The sequence below is a fragment of the Streptopelia decaocto genome, assembly GCF_964273445.1.
Source record: "Streptopelia decaocto genome assembly, chromosome: 3".
NCBI classification, from domain to species: Eukaryota; Metazoa; Chordata; class Aves; order Columbiformes; family Columbidae; genus Streptopelia; species Streptopelia decaocto.
Window position 1 is genome coordinate 67960619 of NC_138656.1, and position 16421 is coordinate 67977039.

At 34.8% G+C, this 16421-nt stretch overlaps 1 protein-coding gene across 1 annotated transcript in view; it reads left to right on the plus strand.

Annotated features, from left to right (window-relative positions):
- TBC1D32 (TBC1 domain family member 32) overlaps nt 1-16421 on the plus strand; it is a 78958-nt gene that overhangs the window by 45634 nt on the left and 16903 nt on the right. The window contains exons 27-28 of the mRNA XM_082047442.1: nt 9259-9384; nt 16097-16180. Of these exons, the coding sequence (XP_081903568.1) occupies nt 9259-9384; nt 16097-16180 (210 nt within the window). The remainder of the gene's footprint in view (nt 1-9258; nt 9385-16096; nt 16181-16421) is intronic.

Genomic DNA, 16421 nt, shown 5'->3' on the forward strand with positions numbered 1-16421 from the left:
ATTTTTTAATTTTTGGCTGCATTTGTAGCTAAATAAGTTGGTTTGGTTTTGCTTGTCTGGCTCTGTGCAACTGTCAATCCGCAAAGCTCCATTTAGTAATCTAATTCTTATGCAAACTTCAAGATTAACCTTTTGGCTCGTCTCAGGTGGGTGACTCATGAGAGATATTTGTATCATCTCTCTGGTAACTGAAGCAAGACAGTGTGGCTAAGCTACAAATTTTTTGTACACTACTTTGGTGATTCAGATCCCTGTGTTTACAAAGCTTGGTGGTGTGTGAAATAGAGAGCGTTTAGGATAGTTGGTTTCCACACTAAACATCAATTTGGAATGTGGGCAGACTGAAGAATCCTTTGAAGAGCTATCTAGGCAAAGCAGTTTTCATTCATACAGAGAAACCTTTCTAAGGTTTTAGTTTCCATAGACAATGTAAAAGATTCTGATTAACGGTTCAAAGTAAATAAATCATTCTTTGTATTTGTTCATGTTTACCGTATCCTTGAGACGTATTTATTAGAAAGTATTTGTGAACTTCCTTAGCAGATATAGGTTTTCAGAAGTAATAGCAATTCTACATTAACTGTAGAATACAAATAGTCTGTTTATAAATATCTAGCAGAAACTAAAAGAAAGGCTGATTCCCTTCTCTGACAAGAAGAAAGGCCGTGTAGTCATATAAGAAGGGAATTTTCTGGATCTTAACTTTGCTAACATTGTTCCAGGCTTCCCAAGACAATTTTCATGAGTCAATAATCCAATCACTATAAATTGGGTGCCCACTTACTTTGAGTTTGTCTTCAAGGAGGCAGGTAGTCTTGCTCTTGGACTGGAGAAGCATATTTTATTGTATCCCAGAGAACCTCTTTGTTTTCTTCTTCAGAGCAATTCTGTTGCTCATCATTACAAGTGGGATAATGGAAGGGAGATTGAAATTGTGACTTTTGTGGATGACAACCAGCTAGGAAACCTAGGGTAAACCTTTTTGACTAATAGTAAATTTGCTGAAGTTTCAAAAGTTTTCAAATGTGTTTGAAGGATTGAAATATTTTTATTTGAAAATGGATTTTTTTATACGAAAGGTAACTTGTTGCTTTCCATGCGAGAGACGGAACCTGACACACCAATATGATGTTCACAGAGTTCAACTTTATTGTCTGACCGAGCTAGCTTTATACCAAAAGCTGCCCTGTCCACAAGCCTTGCAACAATATGATTGGTTAAAGCACGTGCTATGCAGTAACGTGATTGGCTGCATGCACTGTCCACGCGCTCTGCACACGCGTGTCAACGATTGCTCATTGGCTGGTACTCCCTTATAGGATTCCTTTTGTCTCTTTTTTCTCTGACTTCACCTTCTAGCCAGGCTGGCGACAACCCCATTCCCCCAGGATGAACCCTGTCACTACAGTAACTGAAGTGAAAAACTATATAACTGAAAAGTGATCAGAATATTTAGTTTCATAGTCAAACACAATATTTTGTGTTTGTGGTTTGAAAAAAAAGGAGAGCAAAACACTGAAAGTGTTCATTTTCAGTAAGTATTAAAAAAAAAAAAAATCTTCTGTGAAACTGCAAGTATCTGATTTGCCAGACTGAAGTTATTTTGAAAGAAAATATCAGAATAAGTAGATAAAAAATGAAAATAATTAAATTCATAAATTGCTATTTCCAGTGTTTAAGGAAAAAAAAGAAATCAAGAGCATGAGTAGATGATGGGGAATATCTGAATTGAATTCAGCACTACAGTGTGGCAGTGATAGGATTGCTCTTTTACAAGAGAGTTTAAAAATGTAGTTATGAGAAAGATCTGTGAATTAGCTTTATGCAAGACAGAAGATGATCTTTGTCAGTTGGAAGTGGTGAGTCCTTGAGTGGAGTACCTCTGGCATAGGCTCTGCAGTCTGAGGAAAACAGATATGTTTAAGAGTTCTAGAGCACAGCTACAGGTAGTGACTTTGAAATGTGAGATGCAAGTATAGATTGAAATAATTAGAACTGGCTGCCCAAAGGAGAGAGGTCTTGCAAGTCTCTTAATATGTTAAAAGGAGTTGTAAGGAGAGCAGATTGTTTTCTGTGTCCCTGTGCAGAAAAAGGAATAGTTGGCTTACTTGGCAATAAAGATTTTTTACAAATCAAATAAAAAAAAGAAATCTAGTGGGGTACATCTGGAAGTCATGAAATCATCACCGGAGGTTTTAAGAACATCTGTGTTATTGTGAATATTCAGAATTCATGTTGTGTGTTAGTTACACAACTTGCTCAGAGGTTTTTAAAACAGTTTAGGCAAGTACTTTTAAAATTTTAATTCTGCTTCAGTGCAAAGAGACAGACAGGCTTCACACAGAATTCTGATTGGCAACAGTTCTGCAGCCACACAAACACTTGTAACATGTTATGAGTGGGAATGCAGGATGGCTTTGTCACACCTGCCCCCAGGGACTGAAGGCCAGCATGGTACTTCTGCAGTTCCCCAGAGCTCTCTGCCTTCAAATTTCATACTGCAGTGTTTCATTGTGTAACTTGTGCTGTATATTCCCCTCTTTTTGGGCTGTTTCTATTACATGAATATTTAAGACTGCTAGATTCTTAGCACTGTTAAAGAATGTGCAGTTTCTTTGTCTGAAAAGGCTGTAACTGTAGGTTTTATTCTGTCTGTCTTGACCTCTTTTTTACCTCCTTTCTTATTATGCAGGCAACACAGACACTGGAAGAGAAGCTTACCTTTTTTTCTTCTTTGAAAACTGGTCCTGTGTCCATGATTATGATGTCAGCTGTAAAAACATAACTGGAGTTGATTTTTTTTGTTGTTTTTAATAATATACACCACCATGGTGGTGTTTAAAAGACATATAGATGAGGCTCTTAGGGACATGGTTTTGTGCTAGAATTAGGTTGTGGTTGGACTCGATGATCTTAAAGGTCTCTTCCAACCAAAATGATTCTATGATTCTGCTGAGGTCAGGGAACAGAAAGCTTCATTTCCACATCCCTAGATCTCACACAGCCTGTGTATCCAGTATAATGGAAATGACAGATAAACCTTAAAGTAGTGCATGAAGCAGGGTCACTGAAAAGGACTTATTCACACTGAGTTTTTTTATGAAGAAAACTCAGGAAATATATATATATATATATATAAATATCCTTCCCTCTCTACATTCTTTTTAAAAACAGAGGTAAACATGCAGTACTGGCACCTTCTTGGTTGTTAAATTTAAATGCAGAGGAGTGCTAACTCTGCAGAGTGTCTGGAATATGTGTTTCTCAGCACCAAGGCCCAAAGGCTTCATCTTAGCAAACTTTTTTTTTTAACACTCTTGCTATTATTTTGTGCTGATGTAGTGCTCACAAACACTGGATATTTTGCTTCACTAGATCAAAAATGAAGCTGTTGTAATTTATGCTGGTAAAATTAGTAGCTGCATTGATTAGTGGAGTAATTCCTCCATTTCATGACACTTTGAATGGATAGACTCACCCAAAAAGTATATTTGTATTTGAGGAAAATCTGTATTGCATCACTCTTTTCAAATATCTGCCCTGTTTTTGCAGATGTTAGGCATTTGCCAGTATGGTATATGTGTCTGTAGGAAAGGATATATGGAAAAATAAACTTGCTGGATTGTGTATTAATATGCATTAATTATTTTAGCTGGTATTTAGAGTTGGAAAACTGTAGTATAGCAGTATATTAATGGTTCACTTCTGTCAAACAAAATTTATAGTGACGCTTCAAGTGATTTATGTGGATCATTATTTACATGTGGAAATTAATTATGCCATTTCCACATGTTTACACTGCAGCAAGATACCCTGTTGCTTTTCTTTTGTCTTAATTGTTCAATTATTATTTCAGTAAGATAAGAGGAAGAACTATTAAGTGGTTTTCAAAAAGTGATATAGTCCTTCGTTATTCATGATATAACTCTTAAAATTGGTGGGGTGTTTACTTGTAATATTACCTACACTGTAGGTTATTAAAAGTTAAACTTTTTAGAACTGCATTAAATGGTAATATCAACTCATCTGTTTGCACAGAAGATCTGTTTTCCTTCTCTGCAGCTGTGACAGTCGGTGATGAGTGCGACTGAAGAATAGTGTCCGTAATAGTCCTGCAATGACACATTCACTGCCTAGCATTTCCACATCCATAGGCACCCCACCATTCATTAATCTTACTCTCTTCCTGACTCGTACAGTCCAGAATTGCTACCAAAAATCTTCTGTGAAAATGTTCTTAAAGTCTTTTGGTGTTTTATCTCAGCCACTGCTCTCTGAGTTCTTTGCTTTATACTCCAACTTGAATGTGGACACGGTGCCACGTTTCTTTTTTGTGTTTTGTTTGTTTTTGTTTTCTTTGTTTGTTTTTTAGTATCTGTCTGACACTAGAAGTCCCTATATGGATTTGTTTTTGTGTAGTAGTCAAATATAATATAGTCAGATTATTCATTAACTCTAAATTTAGATTTTTTTATAAGAAACACATGGATTTACAGATCTTAGTTTCCTAGTCATAGAAAAACACTTACCACAAAACAATTAGATGAGAAAGGTCTTGTGGCATTTCTAACATTTTCTAGAACATTTAGGAATTTTCCTAGGTCTCACCCACTTTAGACACAAAAGCTAGCTGAACAATTATTTGAAAAACTATATACCAGCATTTTATGGAATGGGATCAGTTGACACTTGGAGAAAGTTATGGTGTGGTGGTTCAGATTTCATACATGCAGGTAACTGCAGGTTGTTTGTAATGCAGTTCCATATTTTCATAAAGTAGTAAAGGTCGTGGGGTTTTGGTTTGGTGGGTTGGTTTGTTGTTTGTTGGTTTGTTGTGGTTTTGTTTTTTTTTCTTTTTGACAAGGCTACACAAAGCAACCAGTGCTAGCACAAAGAAGGGAATGGGGTAGCAAAATTTAACCACAAATGTCAAAGAAGGCAGGATTGCAGCAGGTTAATTGAATTGGTGTAAAGGTGTCTTCAGTCACGCTGTTAGGTATGATTTTGTGTTATGGTTAAGCATATTTAAAAGCTCACTATCATCAGAAGAGGAAGGTCTTACTCATTTCCTTCCTCACTTTTCTTTCTATTGCTGTGAGTTTGGGTTTTTTCCCTCCCTCCCTCCTTTTCTTTCCTTCACCTCCTTTAGCAGTTCTGGCATTGCTTCCAGAAAAAAAAAAAAAATCTAGGATAAAAATTAATCTAGGACAACTAATGAACCCATTTAGTGATGTACCAGTGAAAAGACAAGAAAAAATAGGAGGACATTTCTCTGCAGTGATATGTGCTTAGAAAACCTCTGGCAATAGTGTGAAAGCCCATCCTCAGTAACAAGTAGTAGGCATAGCCCAGGACTGTGTAGTACTTGGAGTTCAGCTTATGTGGTAATCTTGTTGGACAAGTTATATTTGCCTACTAACTTGTGAAAGTGAGCTGGCTTTTATTTGGTATCATGAGTTTTTTTGGAAGCAATTTTCATTCAACCTCCCCGCCCCAGAAGGTTCTCTTTGTTTTTTGTACTGTGATAACCTGCTGGAGAAAGTGATAGTCCACCTCTAATGACAAGCTGTTAAGATAAGTGAATGGTTTAGCTGGAAGAAAATAAGAAACTTTGAGTTGCCACAATATGATACCAGTTACAGTGTGTAATGGATATATTGAATACATGGTTATGCTATAGTACCTTGGTTGCATGGATCTCAAGCTTGTTTATCTGTAATTTGGGTTTGAAAGTTCCTGTGAGCTCTCTGAGGATCCGAAATCTTGTGTCCTTGTTGACTGAGGGAAAAAAATATCCATTAGTTCTTGTTTTCAGTAGGTTGCCTGTCTCTATTCTGATGTCAGAAATGGAAATTTAGTGTTGACTTGGCAGTTGTGATAAGTAGGTACTTCATGTTTTACTGAGAGTATTTACTCTTAGATTTTGTCTCTTGTCTAAACTTTTTGCAGACTTGCATACATATGCATGCATTAGTTATATTTGCTACATATTTGAGGCTACTTAAGTTCTTTTTGTTAAAGACTACCTTTCCAGAGGAACCTTAATGTGAATACAGTGGTTGATGGTCTTTAGCTAAATTTCAGAAAATACTGTAATACCGACATCTTTATGTCCTGTTGTTGGAGCATGAATTAGCATAAGAGGTTACATGTTTAAACAGTACAATTTTGGATGTATTGACACTGCTAGATATTAGCATGTATGCATTTCAGCAATCACAAATGAAGAAGTCAGGAGGAAGCAGCAGAGGAATGTGCCATGGTCTTGAAGTCTTACTTTCTTGAAATTATTGGGGGATATTTTTGTAGTTTTATTTTCTTCAGAGGAATCAAAATTTCACCCCGGTGTCTGGTAAACTGTCTGATTAAATCTCAGCTTGTAGTCTCTGATCCTCATCTGCCAAACTAAATTATTACAATCCTTTGGGAAGTAAAATAACTATTTAACTTGTAGAAGAGTGTTGCTTTGCAGTTCTAAGATTTTCTTCAACCTTCATCTGTTATAGAAACAGCAGAAAAGGGCAGAGAAAACTAGAAATCCTACTGATAATACTGTAAGAGTAAATCCTTCACATTAAATTTTCATACTCACGTAAGCGGTTCTAAGCATCAGTTCATGTTATGTGGAAAAATGCTAACTGAGAATTTAGATATTTGAGGATGACAAAGGAATTAGATGTTAATTAATTTGGAATAATTATTAATTATAATAATGAAGTTACTGTAATAAGCTTTTTTTGAAGTACTATGTATTATATCATAAATCCCAGTGACAGTTATACAATGTACTGTTTATAAATCATTAAGGTCTTCAGACCAGCTTAAAATAAATTTTATACAAGATTGTAATTATGTTGAAAATACTCTAATCATCTTAAAAGAATAAGATAATTAGAAAATAGTGGTTTGTTTGTGGAAACAATTAAGTTTTATTGGAAAGTGAATACTGAAGTATTCTAAGGAAGTAAAAATAACAGCAGATATTCTAAATAGCTGTAAACTGGCTCAAACTGTTGTTGAATCTTTAATCAGAAGTCTTTTTTCATAATAGAATTAATTTATATGAAGTTTTTTGTTTGTTTGTTTGTGTTTGTTTGCTTGTGGTTTTGTTTGTTTGTTTGTTTTTTGTTTTTTTTTCCAAAATATAGAAACAGAACAAAGGAGTGTTTGCAAGGTATAAAGAACCTTCATCACCTTAGTGCATAGTTAGTAGCAATGGTGTAGGCTACAATCCCTTCATAATGACGGGAACTGCATGGTCCCATACCAAAGGTATTGTGCACAGCTCGAGTGGATTTACCTTATTACAGGTACCACCTTTATTTTTCCCCTGAAGTCAACCAGAAATATTTCACAGCAGAATCAAGTATCCTGGGAATGAGGTTTTCTGAGGAGAAGCAGACTAATTGATTGTTTCTATTTTGTCAGGTCAGGATTTTCTGTTAGAAAACTGAGTTTGGTCAGTTTTATATTACATGAAATTACTTTATAAAATGACTTGGCATTTGAACTTGAAATTTGTTCTGCTTTCAGAAAAATAGAATTTGAACAGTCAGCCCTTCCCAATATGTCAGCATTTTTTAACAAATCTTGCATATGGGAAGAAATTATTTCCTTTTTGATTTGCCAGAGCATATCTATGCATTCTTTTAACTGCTGCCTTCAGTGTGCTGTGTCATCATGCATGGTAGTAACTTGCAAATAGTCCTTTGTTCAGTGTGTATTCCAAGATAGACATTTTGGTTACAGAAGAAGTTAGTTTTAAATAACGAAATATTGTTAAGGCTTTATGTACAGACACCATATTGTTGAAAACCTGGATTACACATGCTGGCTCTACATTTGTTGCTATGGTTCTTCTGTTTTCAGTCCTCTGTGAGAATCAGCTAGTTGTGAAACTTACTGCCTCAGCCCGTGATATTTAATTCTAGAAAACTGGTAATGTGTGTGTAATTTCCTCTAACTTAGTAGAAAATGGAGGGGAAAAAAAAAAGCTTTAGCCAAGAGAGAACATACATACTGTGCTTTTGTCATTGCATCAATGAAAATTTTAATTTTGAAAGCATGTTTCCCTATTGTAAAGAGAGAACGTGTCTTTAATAACAAGGTAAAAGTAACAATAGGGATTGATCTTTGCAATTCTTTGCATTTAAAAGGAATCTTTTCTAAAAACCTTTTAGTAAATTGTTTCACAAATTTGTTTTATAAGCAAGCTGAACATATAATGAAAAACGTTATGTGATATATTTGTGCCTCATATATAAAAATTGTACCGAAAGACTGTGTTTTAGTAGTGCTCAGGTGAGAAGTCAAACATTCAGAAGTTAGAAAATACTTGAATTATATTCTTGCAGTCTCTGACACAACCAACAAAGAGCCTGGGGCCATGAGTAGAAGCATGTTGGCTGCACCTAGATTTTTCAGAAAATTTGATTTAAAATTCTAAGTTTCTCAAAATAGTAACACAAAACTTGCAAGGTGACATTTCATCGTCAGCAAAAGTGTACTTTTAGTGTAACCTTTAGTGTAACCAGTTTTAAGTCCTTGTGCTAAAGTTAGGAAATGCTGGGGATTATCAGCAAAACTATTATATGTCTGTCTATAGTGGAAGCATCTGAAAGAAACTTGCTTACAGAAAGAAGCAGAAATTTTCTGTGGAACATCATTGTGTTACCATCTTACCATGCTTCATGTCCTATTCTGCAAAATAGTGCTGCCACCTCATGGTTTTATTATTAAACTAATGATATCTGGAGAAAGATCTTTTCCTATCTTTTCTATTTTAGATTCTCAGAGTGGTGAAATTACATGGAAATACTCAACTACTTTCTTAGAAATGTCTTTCCAATTCTTAGCATTTCAGGACGGGGAAGTAATACCTTTAGGCAAATTATAAAATGTGCCTCAGTAATGTGTTAAGTGTTACCTTTAGGACTGCTTCTCCAGTTTAACTGTCAGAGGATAAGGGATATTTATTTTGTATTTTCTTCCTAAGGTATGAGGTCTGCCAAAAATGCCGGGCAGTGACAGACCTCTCAGATGCATCTGACTTTTCTTGTTCTTTGTTGAAATGTTTTCTGGTTTTTGAATTCATCTACTTGTCTCTGTGGTACTTTGTAACTAATAGCTTCTTATTACTTACATAGTAAGTTTAAAAGTAAGAAAAAAGAAAAAATAGGAGAGAAGGAAAAGGAAAGGAAAAAAGAATGAGCCAATATTATAATCATAGAATAACACTCATTTTTCCTTTTTTTCTAGATAAAGATCTTGATAAGCTCTTATCGCTCTTAAAAAGTCCAGAGAAGCAAACTGGTTGGACAGAAATTTGTAGAAAACTCTTCTGCAAAGTCATGAAAGCCAGACCAGAAATCATTAGTGGAACCAGTGAGTATGACCTACTGAGTTAAAGCAAACGAACAGAAGACCACTACTAAGCAACCATTCTTTAAAGTTTCATTAAGGATTACATTATCTATGCAAGTAGTCAAGAATTTTGTGTTGATTATGAAAGCTATTTCAATGACCTTATGCCTCATGTTCTGTATTTCTCCCTTTATGGCCATCATCCCTCTGTGTTGGCTGTTTTCAGTGAAATTTGACACAGAAAGAGGGCTCAAGTGTAAGTCTTTGTTTCAGATCTCTAAAGGGTCTGTTATTGAGGCACTGAGAAAATGGAAAAGAAAGCCTGAGAGAAAACAGACATTTCCCAGAGATCAAGTAATGACTTTGACAGGAAATTGTATTAGTGGGCGATTTCAGTAAAAACTTTCAGAATTATGCCGTACTAAACATCAAGGAACCCACTCCTTCAGATTTTTCTTCATTTTCATATGTATTTTCTAGTGAAGAGTGTGCTCATGCAGGAGTTAAAACAATAAACCAGCCGTAACAAAACCAGTGATCATCGATATGACATAAATCATCAGAAATCAGATGTAATAATTTTCTTGTAATATCAGATAAACTTCTGTAGCAATAAAGAAGCTAGGTGTTTTCAGAAACTTCTGGCTTTCATTTCTGTAAGAATTCTGATTCAGTACATAGTCTAACTTTTTGTTTACAGATCCCAAAGGTTTCCCTTCAAATTCCTTAGGTAAGCAGTTAATAAAACTGACAGTGAAGATGGATGAAATGTCTTCTATATGGGATCAAAATAACCTAGCATGTGTGTTTTACAGAAGAGACCTAAATTTTATGATAAATTATATAGCAATATAGAAGTTATAGGGCAGTTTCAGAAGCCTTAAGTAAGTAATTTATATGGGAACTGATTTAATATTAAAACAGTTAATAAGAATTTTGCCATTTGTATAATGTTGTTAAAGTCAATAATTATTGGATGTTTCTAAATTCTTAGAGCTTTCTGTTCCTATTGCTTGTTTGAAACAGGTTTGAGTCTGTAGTTTTACGTGAGTGTAAATTAGTCAGAGCTCTCACCTTCTGTTGGGAAGAATGTGTGTGTAGACAGAATACGTATGTATTTGTATATAATGCATATACGCACTTATAATGTACATAATATTGCACACATCCACAAATGCATTTATTGAGACAGCCTTTTGAAACAGGTGAACAGAGAGTCATAACCATTCAGAAACAACTAAATGTATTTTATATGAGCTTCTGGTAGTGTAAGTAAAGGAAATTCAGAATAACAATTGAAACCCCTAGATTTTTCTAGCAGAATGGTATGCTTACTTTTCCTGCAAGACTCTGATCTAGTAGTTCAGTGAGGGTTTTTTGTGATGTTATATATTGTGAAGCACAAATAATTTAGTCTTTATAAAACTGGCTTTATTTGAATCCAGCATATTTTCTAGACTGATCTCTTCTTGGATTGTATTATTTTTTTTGTTGAAAATTGTTAGTCTGTTTTCTTGCATCTAAAAGGCATTATTTGTTGAAACAACATAGTTTTACAAAAAGCAGAGCATATGTTTAAAGTAGGTGGCTTACAAAGAAAAATCTTTCATTTTGTGCTTTGTAGTTACTCTATTGTAGGTTGTTTTCTGTAACTTTGTTAGAGGTATCAGAAGCTACAATGTAGAATTATGGAGAGTTGTTAAGATTTGTTAACCCAGAGAAAAAAAATTGTTCTTGCTTCTGAATAACTGTTTCCAGCTGAGATGGAACTAGGAGTAAAAGTAAGCAAGAAATTATCTGTGGAATTGTGTTAAGCCTCCCAGGGACTTCTGCAAAGGCTTTCACAAACTGCACAAAAAATAAAGTATGAAAATAGAAACAGAACAGCATAATGAAACAGTAAATAAATAAATAAATAACAACACCCTACAAAATAATAGTAATATTATAAACTGAGTGTAATTTCTGGTAATTCAAGCTGGATGCAAAGCTGTTCAAATGATTCATATCTGCTTGGAGATATTTCGGAAGCAGCAAAATACCTGCTAGCTGTGTGGTTTGAAATAACATTATGTTCATTGAAATTATTTTATGAGAGACAGCTGTCCTGCTATGTGTCTTTTGCAGCATGTGAAGCTCTCAAAAATTTCATAGGACTCAGAGGCTTCAGTCTGGAATGAAGAAATCAAAACTTTCTCTTTAGTTGCAGATGAAGCAAACTTCAAGGATTACGGAACAAAGATGCACATGTACGCTTTTTGTACTGGGCCCTTTTTAAAGGACACTGAGATTAACAGCAGTTGAACCAGAACACAGTCAGCAAAGATGACATTGTATTCAATGACTATATAGTGTAGTGTGTATTGATTCTTAAAGTATTTTGTGATCTGGTGTCAGGATTATCAGGTGCTGAATGTATAGAAGGTGCTTGAACGCAATTAGAAAATTCTTGAGCAAACTGTATAGTATCAATATCTTTCATTCACTCTTCTGCTGTTGATTTACCATCACAGTGACTTGGTCAGCAATTTTGTGCTATATTCTATGGTATCGCATTAGTTTTGAGAATGTCCATCTTCACCCCTAGATTAGCCTTTTCTCTTCTAGAGAGCCATTACTAGCAAGTTGTTCCTTTTTTTGAAGGAGAAAATTATTTAAATTTCAGTCTTCATTAGGTCCAGCTGTAGAAGATTTGACCAACTTTAGTCCTGCATAGTCGTCTTCCACAGGGGCTCTTGTTACGTGTGTGAGAGAGGATTCTCTAGGCTGTGATTTCAACAAGAGAAATCAGAGTAACTGCTTAGAATCCCTTTCTAAATTGATGCACAGAGGAGCCTATTCGTCTCTATAAGAGGAACATAGATTCTCTAAGCTACATTTAATCTTTTTAAATGTGGACCACATCTTCTACCTCGAAGATCACTCAATTAGATCTAGATTCTGCCTGCAGCCTGGTTTCATTTTTTAGTATGACCAATTTAAAAACACTGCATTCACAAAAGAGGTTTTTAGAATAATGCAAAAAAAGATGTTTAAATTTTTATGTCCTTACTTGATTTTTCAAGGAGGCTTGTTTCAAAACTAGAGTGGAACAGAGGGTCTTTCATGTTAGGTAGGAAGATTAATTGCAGATCAAACCTTCTTTCTTCTGCCCACTAAACCAGTTTGGAGCAAGTCCATCTCAACCAGACCTAATGCAATGTGCAGCCTTCATCTCTAATGGAAACGCTGTCAGAATTTTTATTATCTTATTTTCTTCTTTTCAAAGAAAATAGAGATTGTTCCATTGCCTTTTCGATGTACAATAATGGAAAATTTCACCCATTGTCTCAGGAATTGCCAACTGTGTTTTTCATAGATTAATTAGACTGAAGTATGGTTGATGGAGTTTAAAATTTTTGACACTCCTCTTACAAAGAAGTCAGCTGTTCAAGGTTTTCAGTCCTGAATTTTTAATCTAACACAAGTCAAGCAGAACTACTGTTAATTTTCTTAAGAAAGTTCTTTTCCTTTTAAACTCCTCTGAAGCATCTGCAAGTTAGTATAGAATATAATCCAGTAACACTAGTTACATTAAAGGATCTAGAAAAATCTGATGTGTTTCGCAGTTTTTGACCTGTTTAGCATGAACGTTTCAGAGTAGAAACTAGGGAACCTCTCATGGTGGTTACCTATTAAAACAGTATTAATCACGTGAATTTCTTTAATCAGTGTTCTTATGCAGTTTAGAAGCCATTTTGATTACCTTGCTTTTATACATTAGTTCTTCAAGAAGAAAAAAAAAAACAAACATCCTGCAGGAATTCAGCTGCTTTATGAGCATACTGCAATCATTTAGGAAATTTATAAAAACCTTTCATTTACTTTGCATATGATTATACACTCCTAAACTAAAATTCTCTCTATTTTGGATGTGTAGATTAAATTTGCATGAGGTAATTTCCAGTCTCTTAAAAACTGCCATGTTAATACAGTCAAGCTACCGTAATGTAAGAAAATCAACTTTTTCACTGAGTTGGTAGGCCACAATACTAATCTCTACCTCTGAACATAACCTCTGCACGGGAATGTGGGCTTTTACAACGATACTGACTGTACAATAGAATTAACTTTCCTGAATTTATTTTGTTTACTTTTCTAGTTAAATTGAAAATCACTGAGTAGTTTCCACCTTCAATAAAGATTTTCAGGGAGTATCCACATAGCAGCTACGTAATGTAGTGTTAAAAGACAAAAATTAAAGTATCTGCTTGTCATTTCACATAGATGCTCTTTTGGAAGATACAATGTCCTGTGGAAACCCTCTATGTATTAACCAAATTTGTTTTGATAAACTCTTATGTATTTCTTCCTCTCTAAAACTTGATTAAAAGCTTTTTAGAGATCCTGATAGGCACTTAGATAAATACTTTCAAATGGTGGAAACCAATTTAGTGCTTGAGATTCAGAAATTTGTTTAGCAGTTGAGTTGTCACTTCTCCCATTAACTCAAGCACTGAACTGAAATATTCGACTGCTAGGTCAAGTGTGTGGATGCCTTCCAACAAAAAGAGAAATGATGTACAATGTTCTGACTTGGTTTTAAACTTTCTGAATTAAGTGATATTTTAGTCTTTTTAACATAGTTCCTGTTCGTTATAATAATATGGCATATTGAGCAATCGTGATACTAATAATCACACAGTAAACATTTAGCTAGCTAGGAATTTTTGCTTTTTGCTATCTAAAGCTCCAGGTATAGACACCTTTTCTCATTTTACACAAATATTTGTTATATTGTTTGTGGACCAAACTCCACTAGGTGTCTTAGTGAAGATTAGTGAGATTGTTAATTCTGTTTATTCTCACAAAATGAATAGACTGTTGCTCTTCTATAAAATAAATTGCTTTTTGCTAGCCCCATGTGGTTTATTAACCATGATTAAAAATAGCTATATTATGTTTAATTAGCAGCTTCTTCTCTCCATAAAAATGTATAAGAATACAAATGATGCATGTAAATTTTTTTTGTTTTGATTTAGTAGTACTTTGCAAAGCAAAATTAGTTTTGTTTCTGTTAGAACTGGCTACTCAAACTGTAAATCTGTGTTTAGCTGTTGTAGTGAAACTTTTTTCCCCCTTAGGCCTACCCATCAACACAGTATGACCAGAACTCAATTTTTTAAAAACTTTCTCGACTCATTCAGTGTAAATGAATTTCTGTAGGTGTTTTAGACAACTGATCTAGAAAAAGAATATGATTTAATGTCAGTGTATTAGATTATAATGGTTGGAAGAAGAGGTAATTCTCTTTATGGTATCTTTTTCTTCACTATTTTTCTGTCATAACAAGTGTCAGACTGCGTGGACGTTCAGTCTTCCTCCTCCACATGCACTAAACAGCTTGCACGCCGTTTCCTTCTGTGTTAGTTTTCCTGTCAACAGGCCTGATTCCAGAATTTTCTAGCTTTCTCCACCGCCACCTCCACCACAGATCGTTTTGCCTTACTTATGCTGCTACAACTGTTCGTAAAGCCGCTACAGGGTTTAGTGGAATGATTTGGTCTAAAAATGGCAAAAGCACCTGTGGGTACATGGAGTTATATGCAGGAGGGGGTGAGAAGGGGCTGATGCTTCAGTGCTGTGAAATTGAGGTTCTGCCAAGGAAACAGTAACATGCTGGCTTCAAATGGAATCCCATGGGTAGCAGCACTCCTTACTCTCCTTGCTTGGCCTTATTGTGCAAAGAAGGTTATATCACTATTATGTAAATCCTGTTCATCATGAGAACAGCAGCTGTTTTGGGATAGCATTTACTTATAAAAATGTTGATTGTTGCTATCTTAAATTCTTAACATGGCTCATCTCAATATGGGCTCCCTCTATGCATTGTTTGTTAAGGCTTCCTTGGATCCTGTGTTTAAATGTGTAAACTGGTAGCATGTGCAGTTGCAGTGGTCTCAAACTTGCAGAATCAGGAACAGCTTTTTCTAATGATTTGTCCTTGAGAGTTCTTGCTAACTTCCTTGCTAACATCCTGTCAAGGTGGGAGATGTGATTTTCTACATAGCGGCCAGATGTCAGCAGCTGACTTATGTGAGTGGTATCTACAGACTCAAAGTTCCATGGCAAGAGCTGAAGAAGAACACTATGGTCATTGTAAAATACAGAATTTCCCAAAGGAAGTGCTCCTGTTGCTTCATTTTAAGTCAATAATTTCTATCTTATGATGGCATAGATGCTTTTATATTGTGTGGGTTTTTTTTGAAACAGCCCTTAAAATTTTTGTTAGTGCCATTTAGGGGTGGTGTGAGTTTTTGGTTGTGTGGAGGTTGTTGGGCTTTTCCTTTTTTTTTCTTTTTTTTTTTTTTTTCCCTCTCCTGTCTACATACACAGACAAAAATGGTATGATATTGTATTATAGTTTAATTATAGTTAATTTTAATTTCAAATTGAAACTCTATAATAAATTATGAAGTAATCCTTGGAGGATATAAAGATAATGTGGGATTCTCTTTCCGTTTACACTGAATATATTCTCAGTAAAGCTATTAAAATTTAATTTAAGTTAGGAATGGTGTTAGGAATGCAAAAGCGCAGTACACACTTTGAATGGTACCCCTATAAAAACATGAATAAACATGCAGGAATTCAAATAGCTTTGGTTTCTCACATATTGACATTTTGTTAAGTAATGTAGTTCCACATTTTGTTCGTTGTCTCTAATGTTTTAATGGATTTTTACTTCTTGCAGTTCTGGCAGAATTAATTGAAAAGTTTGTGTCGCAACTTTCTGAAAGCCAATCAGATTGTTATTTCAGCACGGAAAACTATAAAGGTCAGTTTCCTAATAATTTATTGCCATGCAGCTGCTTCGTATTTAAATTACTTTCCTTTTAAATGTATCTATCTGTAGCATTTTGGAGGTTGTTTAAAATATTCTTTAACAACTCAGAATTTTATTACTTAACTGATGGGAAATACCTCACTTTGGAGCAAAAGTTGACATGCTGGAGTAAGCAGTATAGGTAATTGTTAGTGATGGGCTTTCACATTTCTGTATGTGTAATGGAAAGATG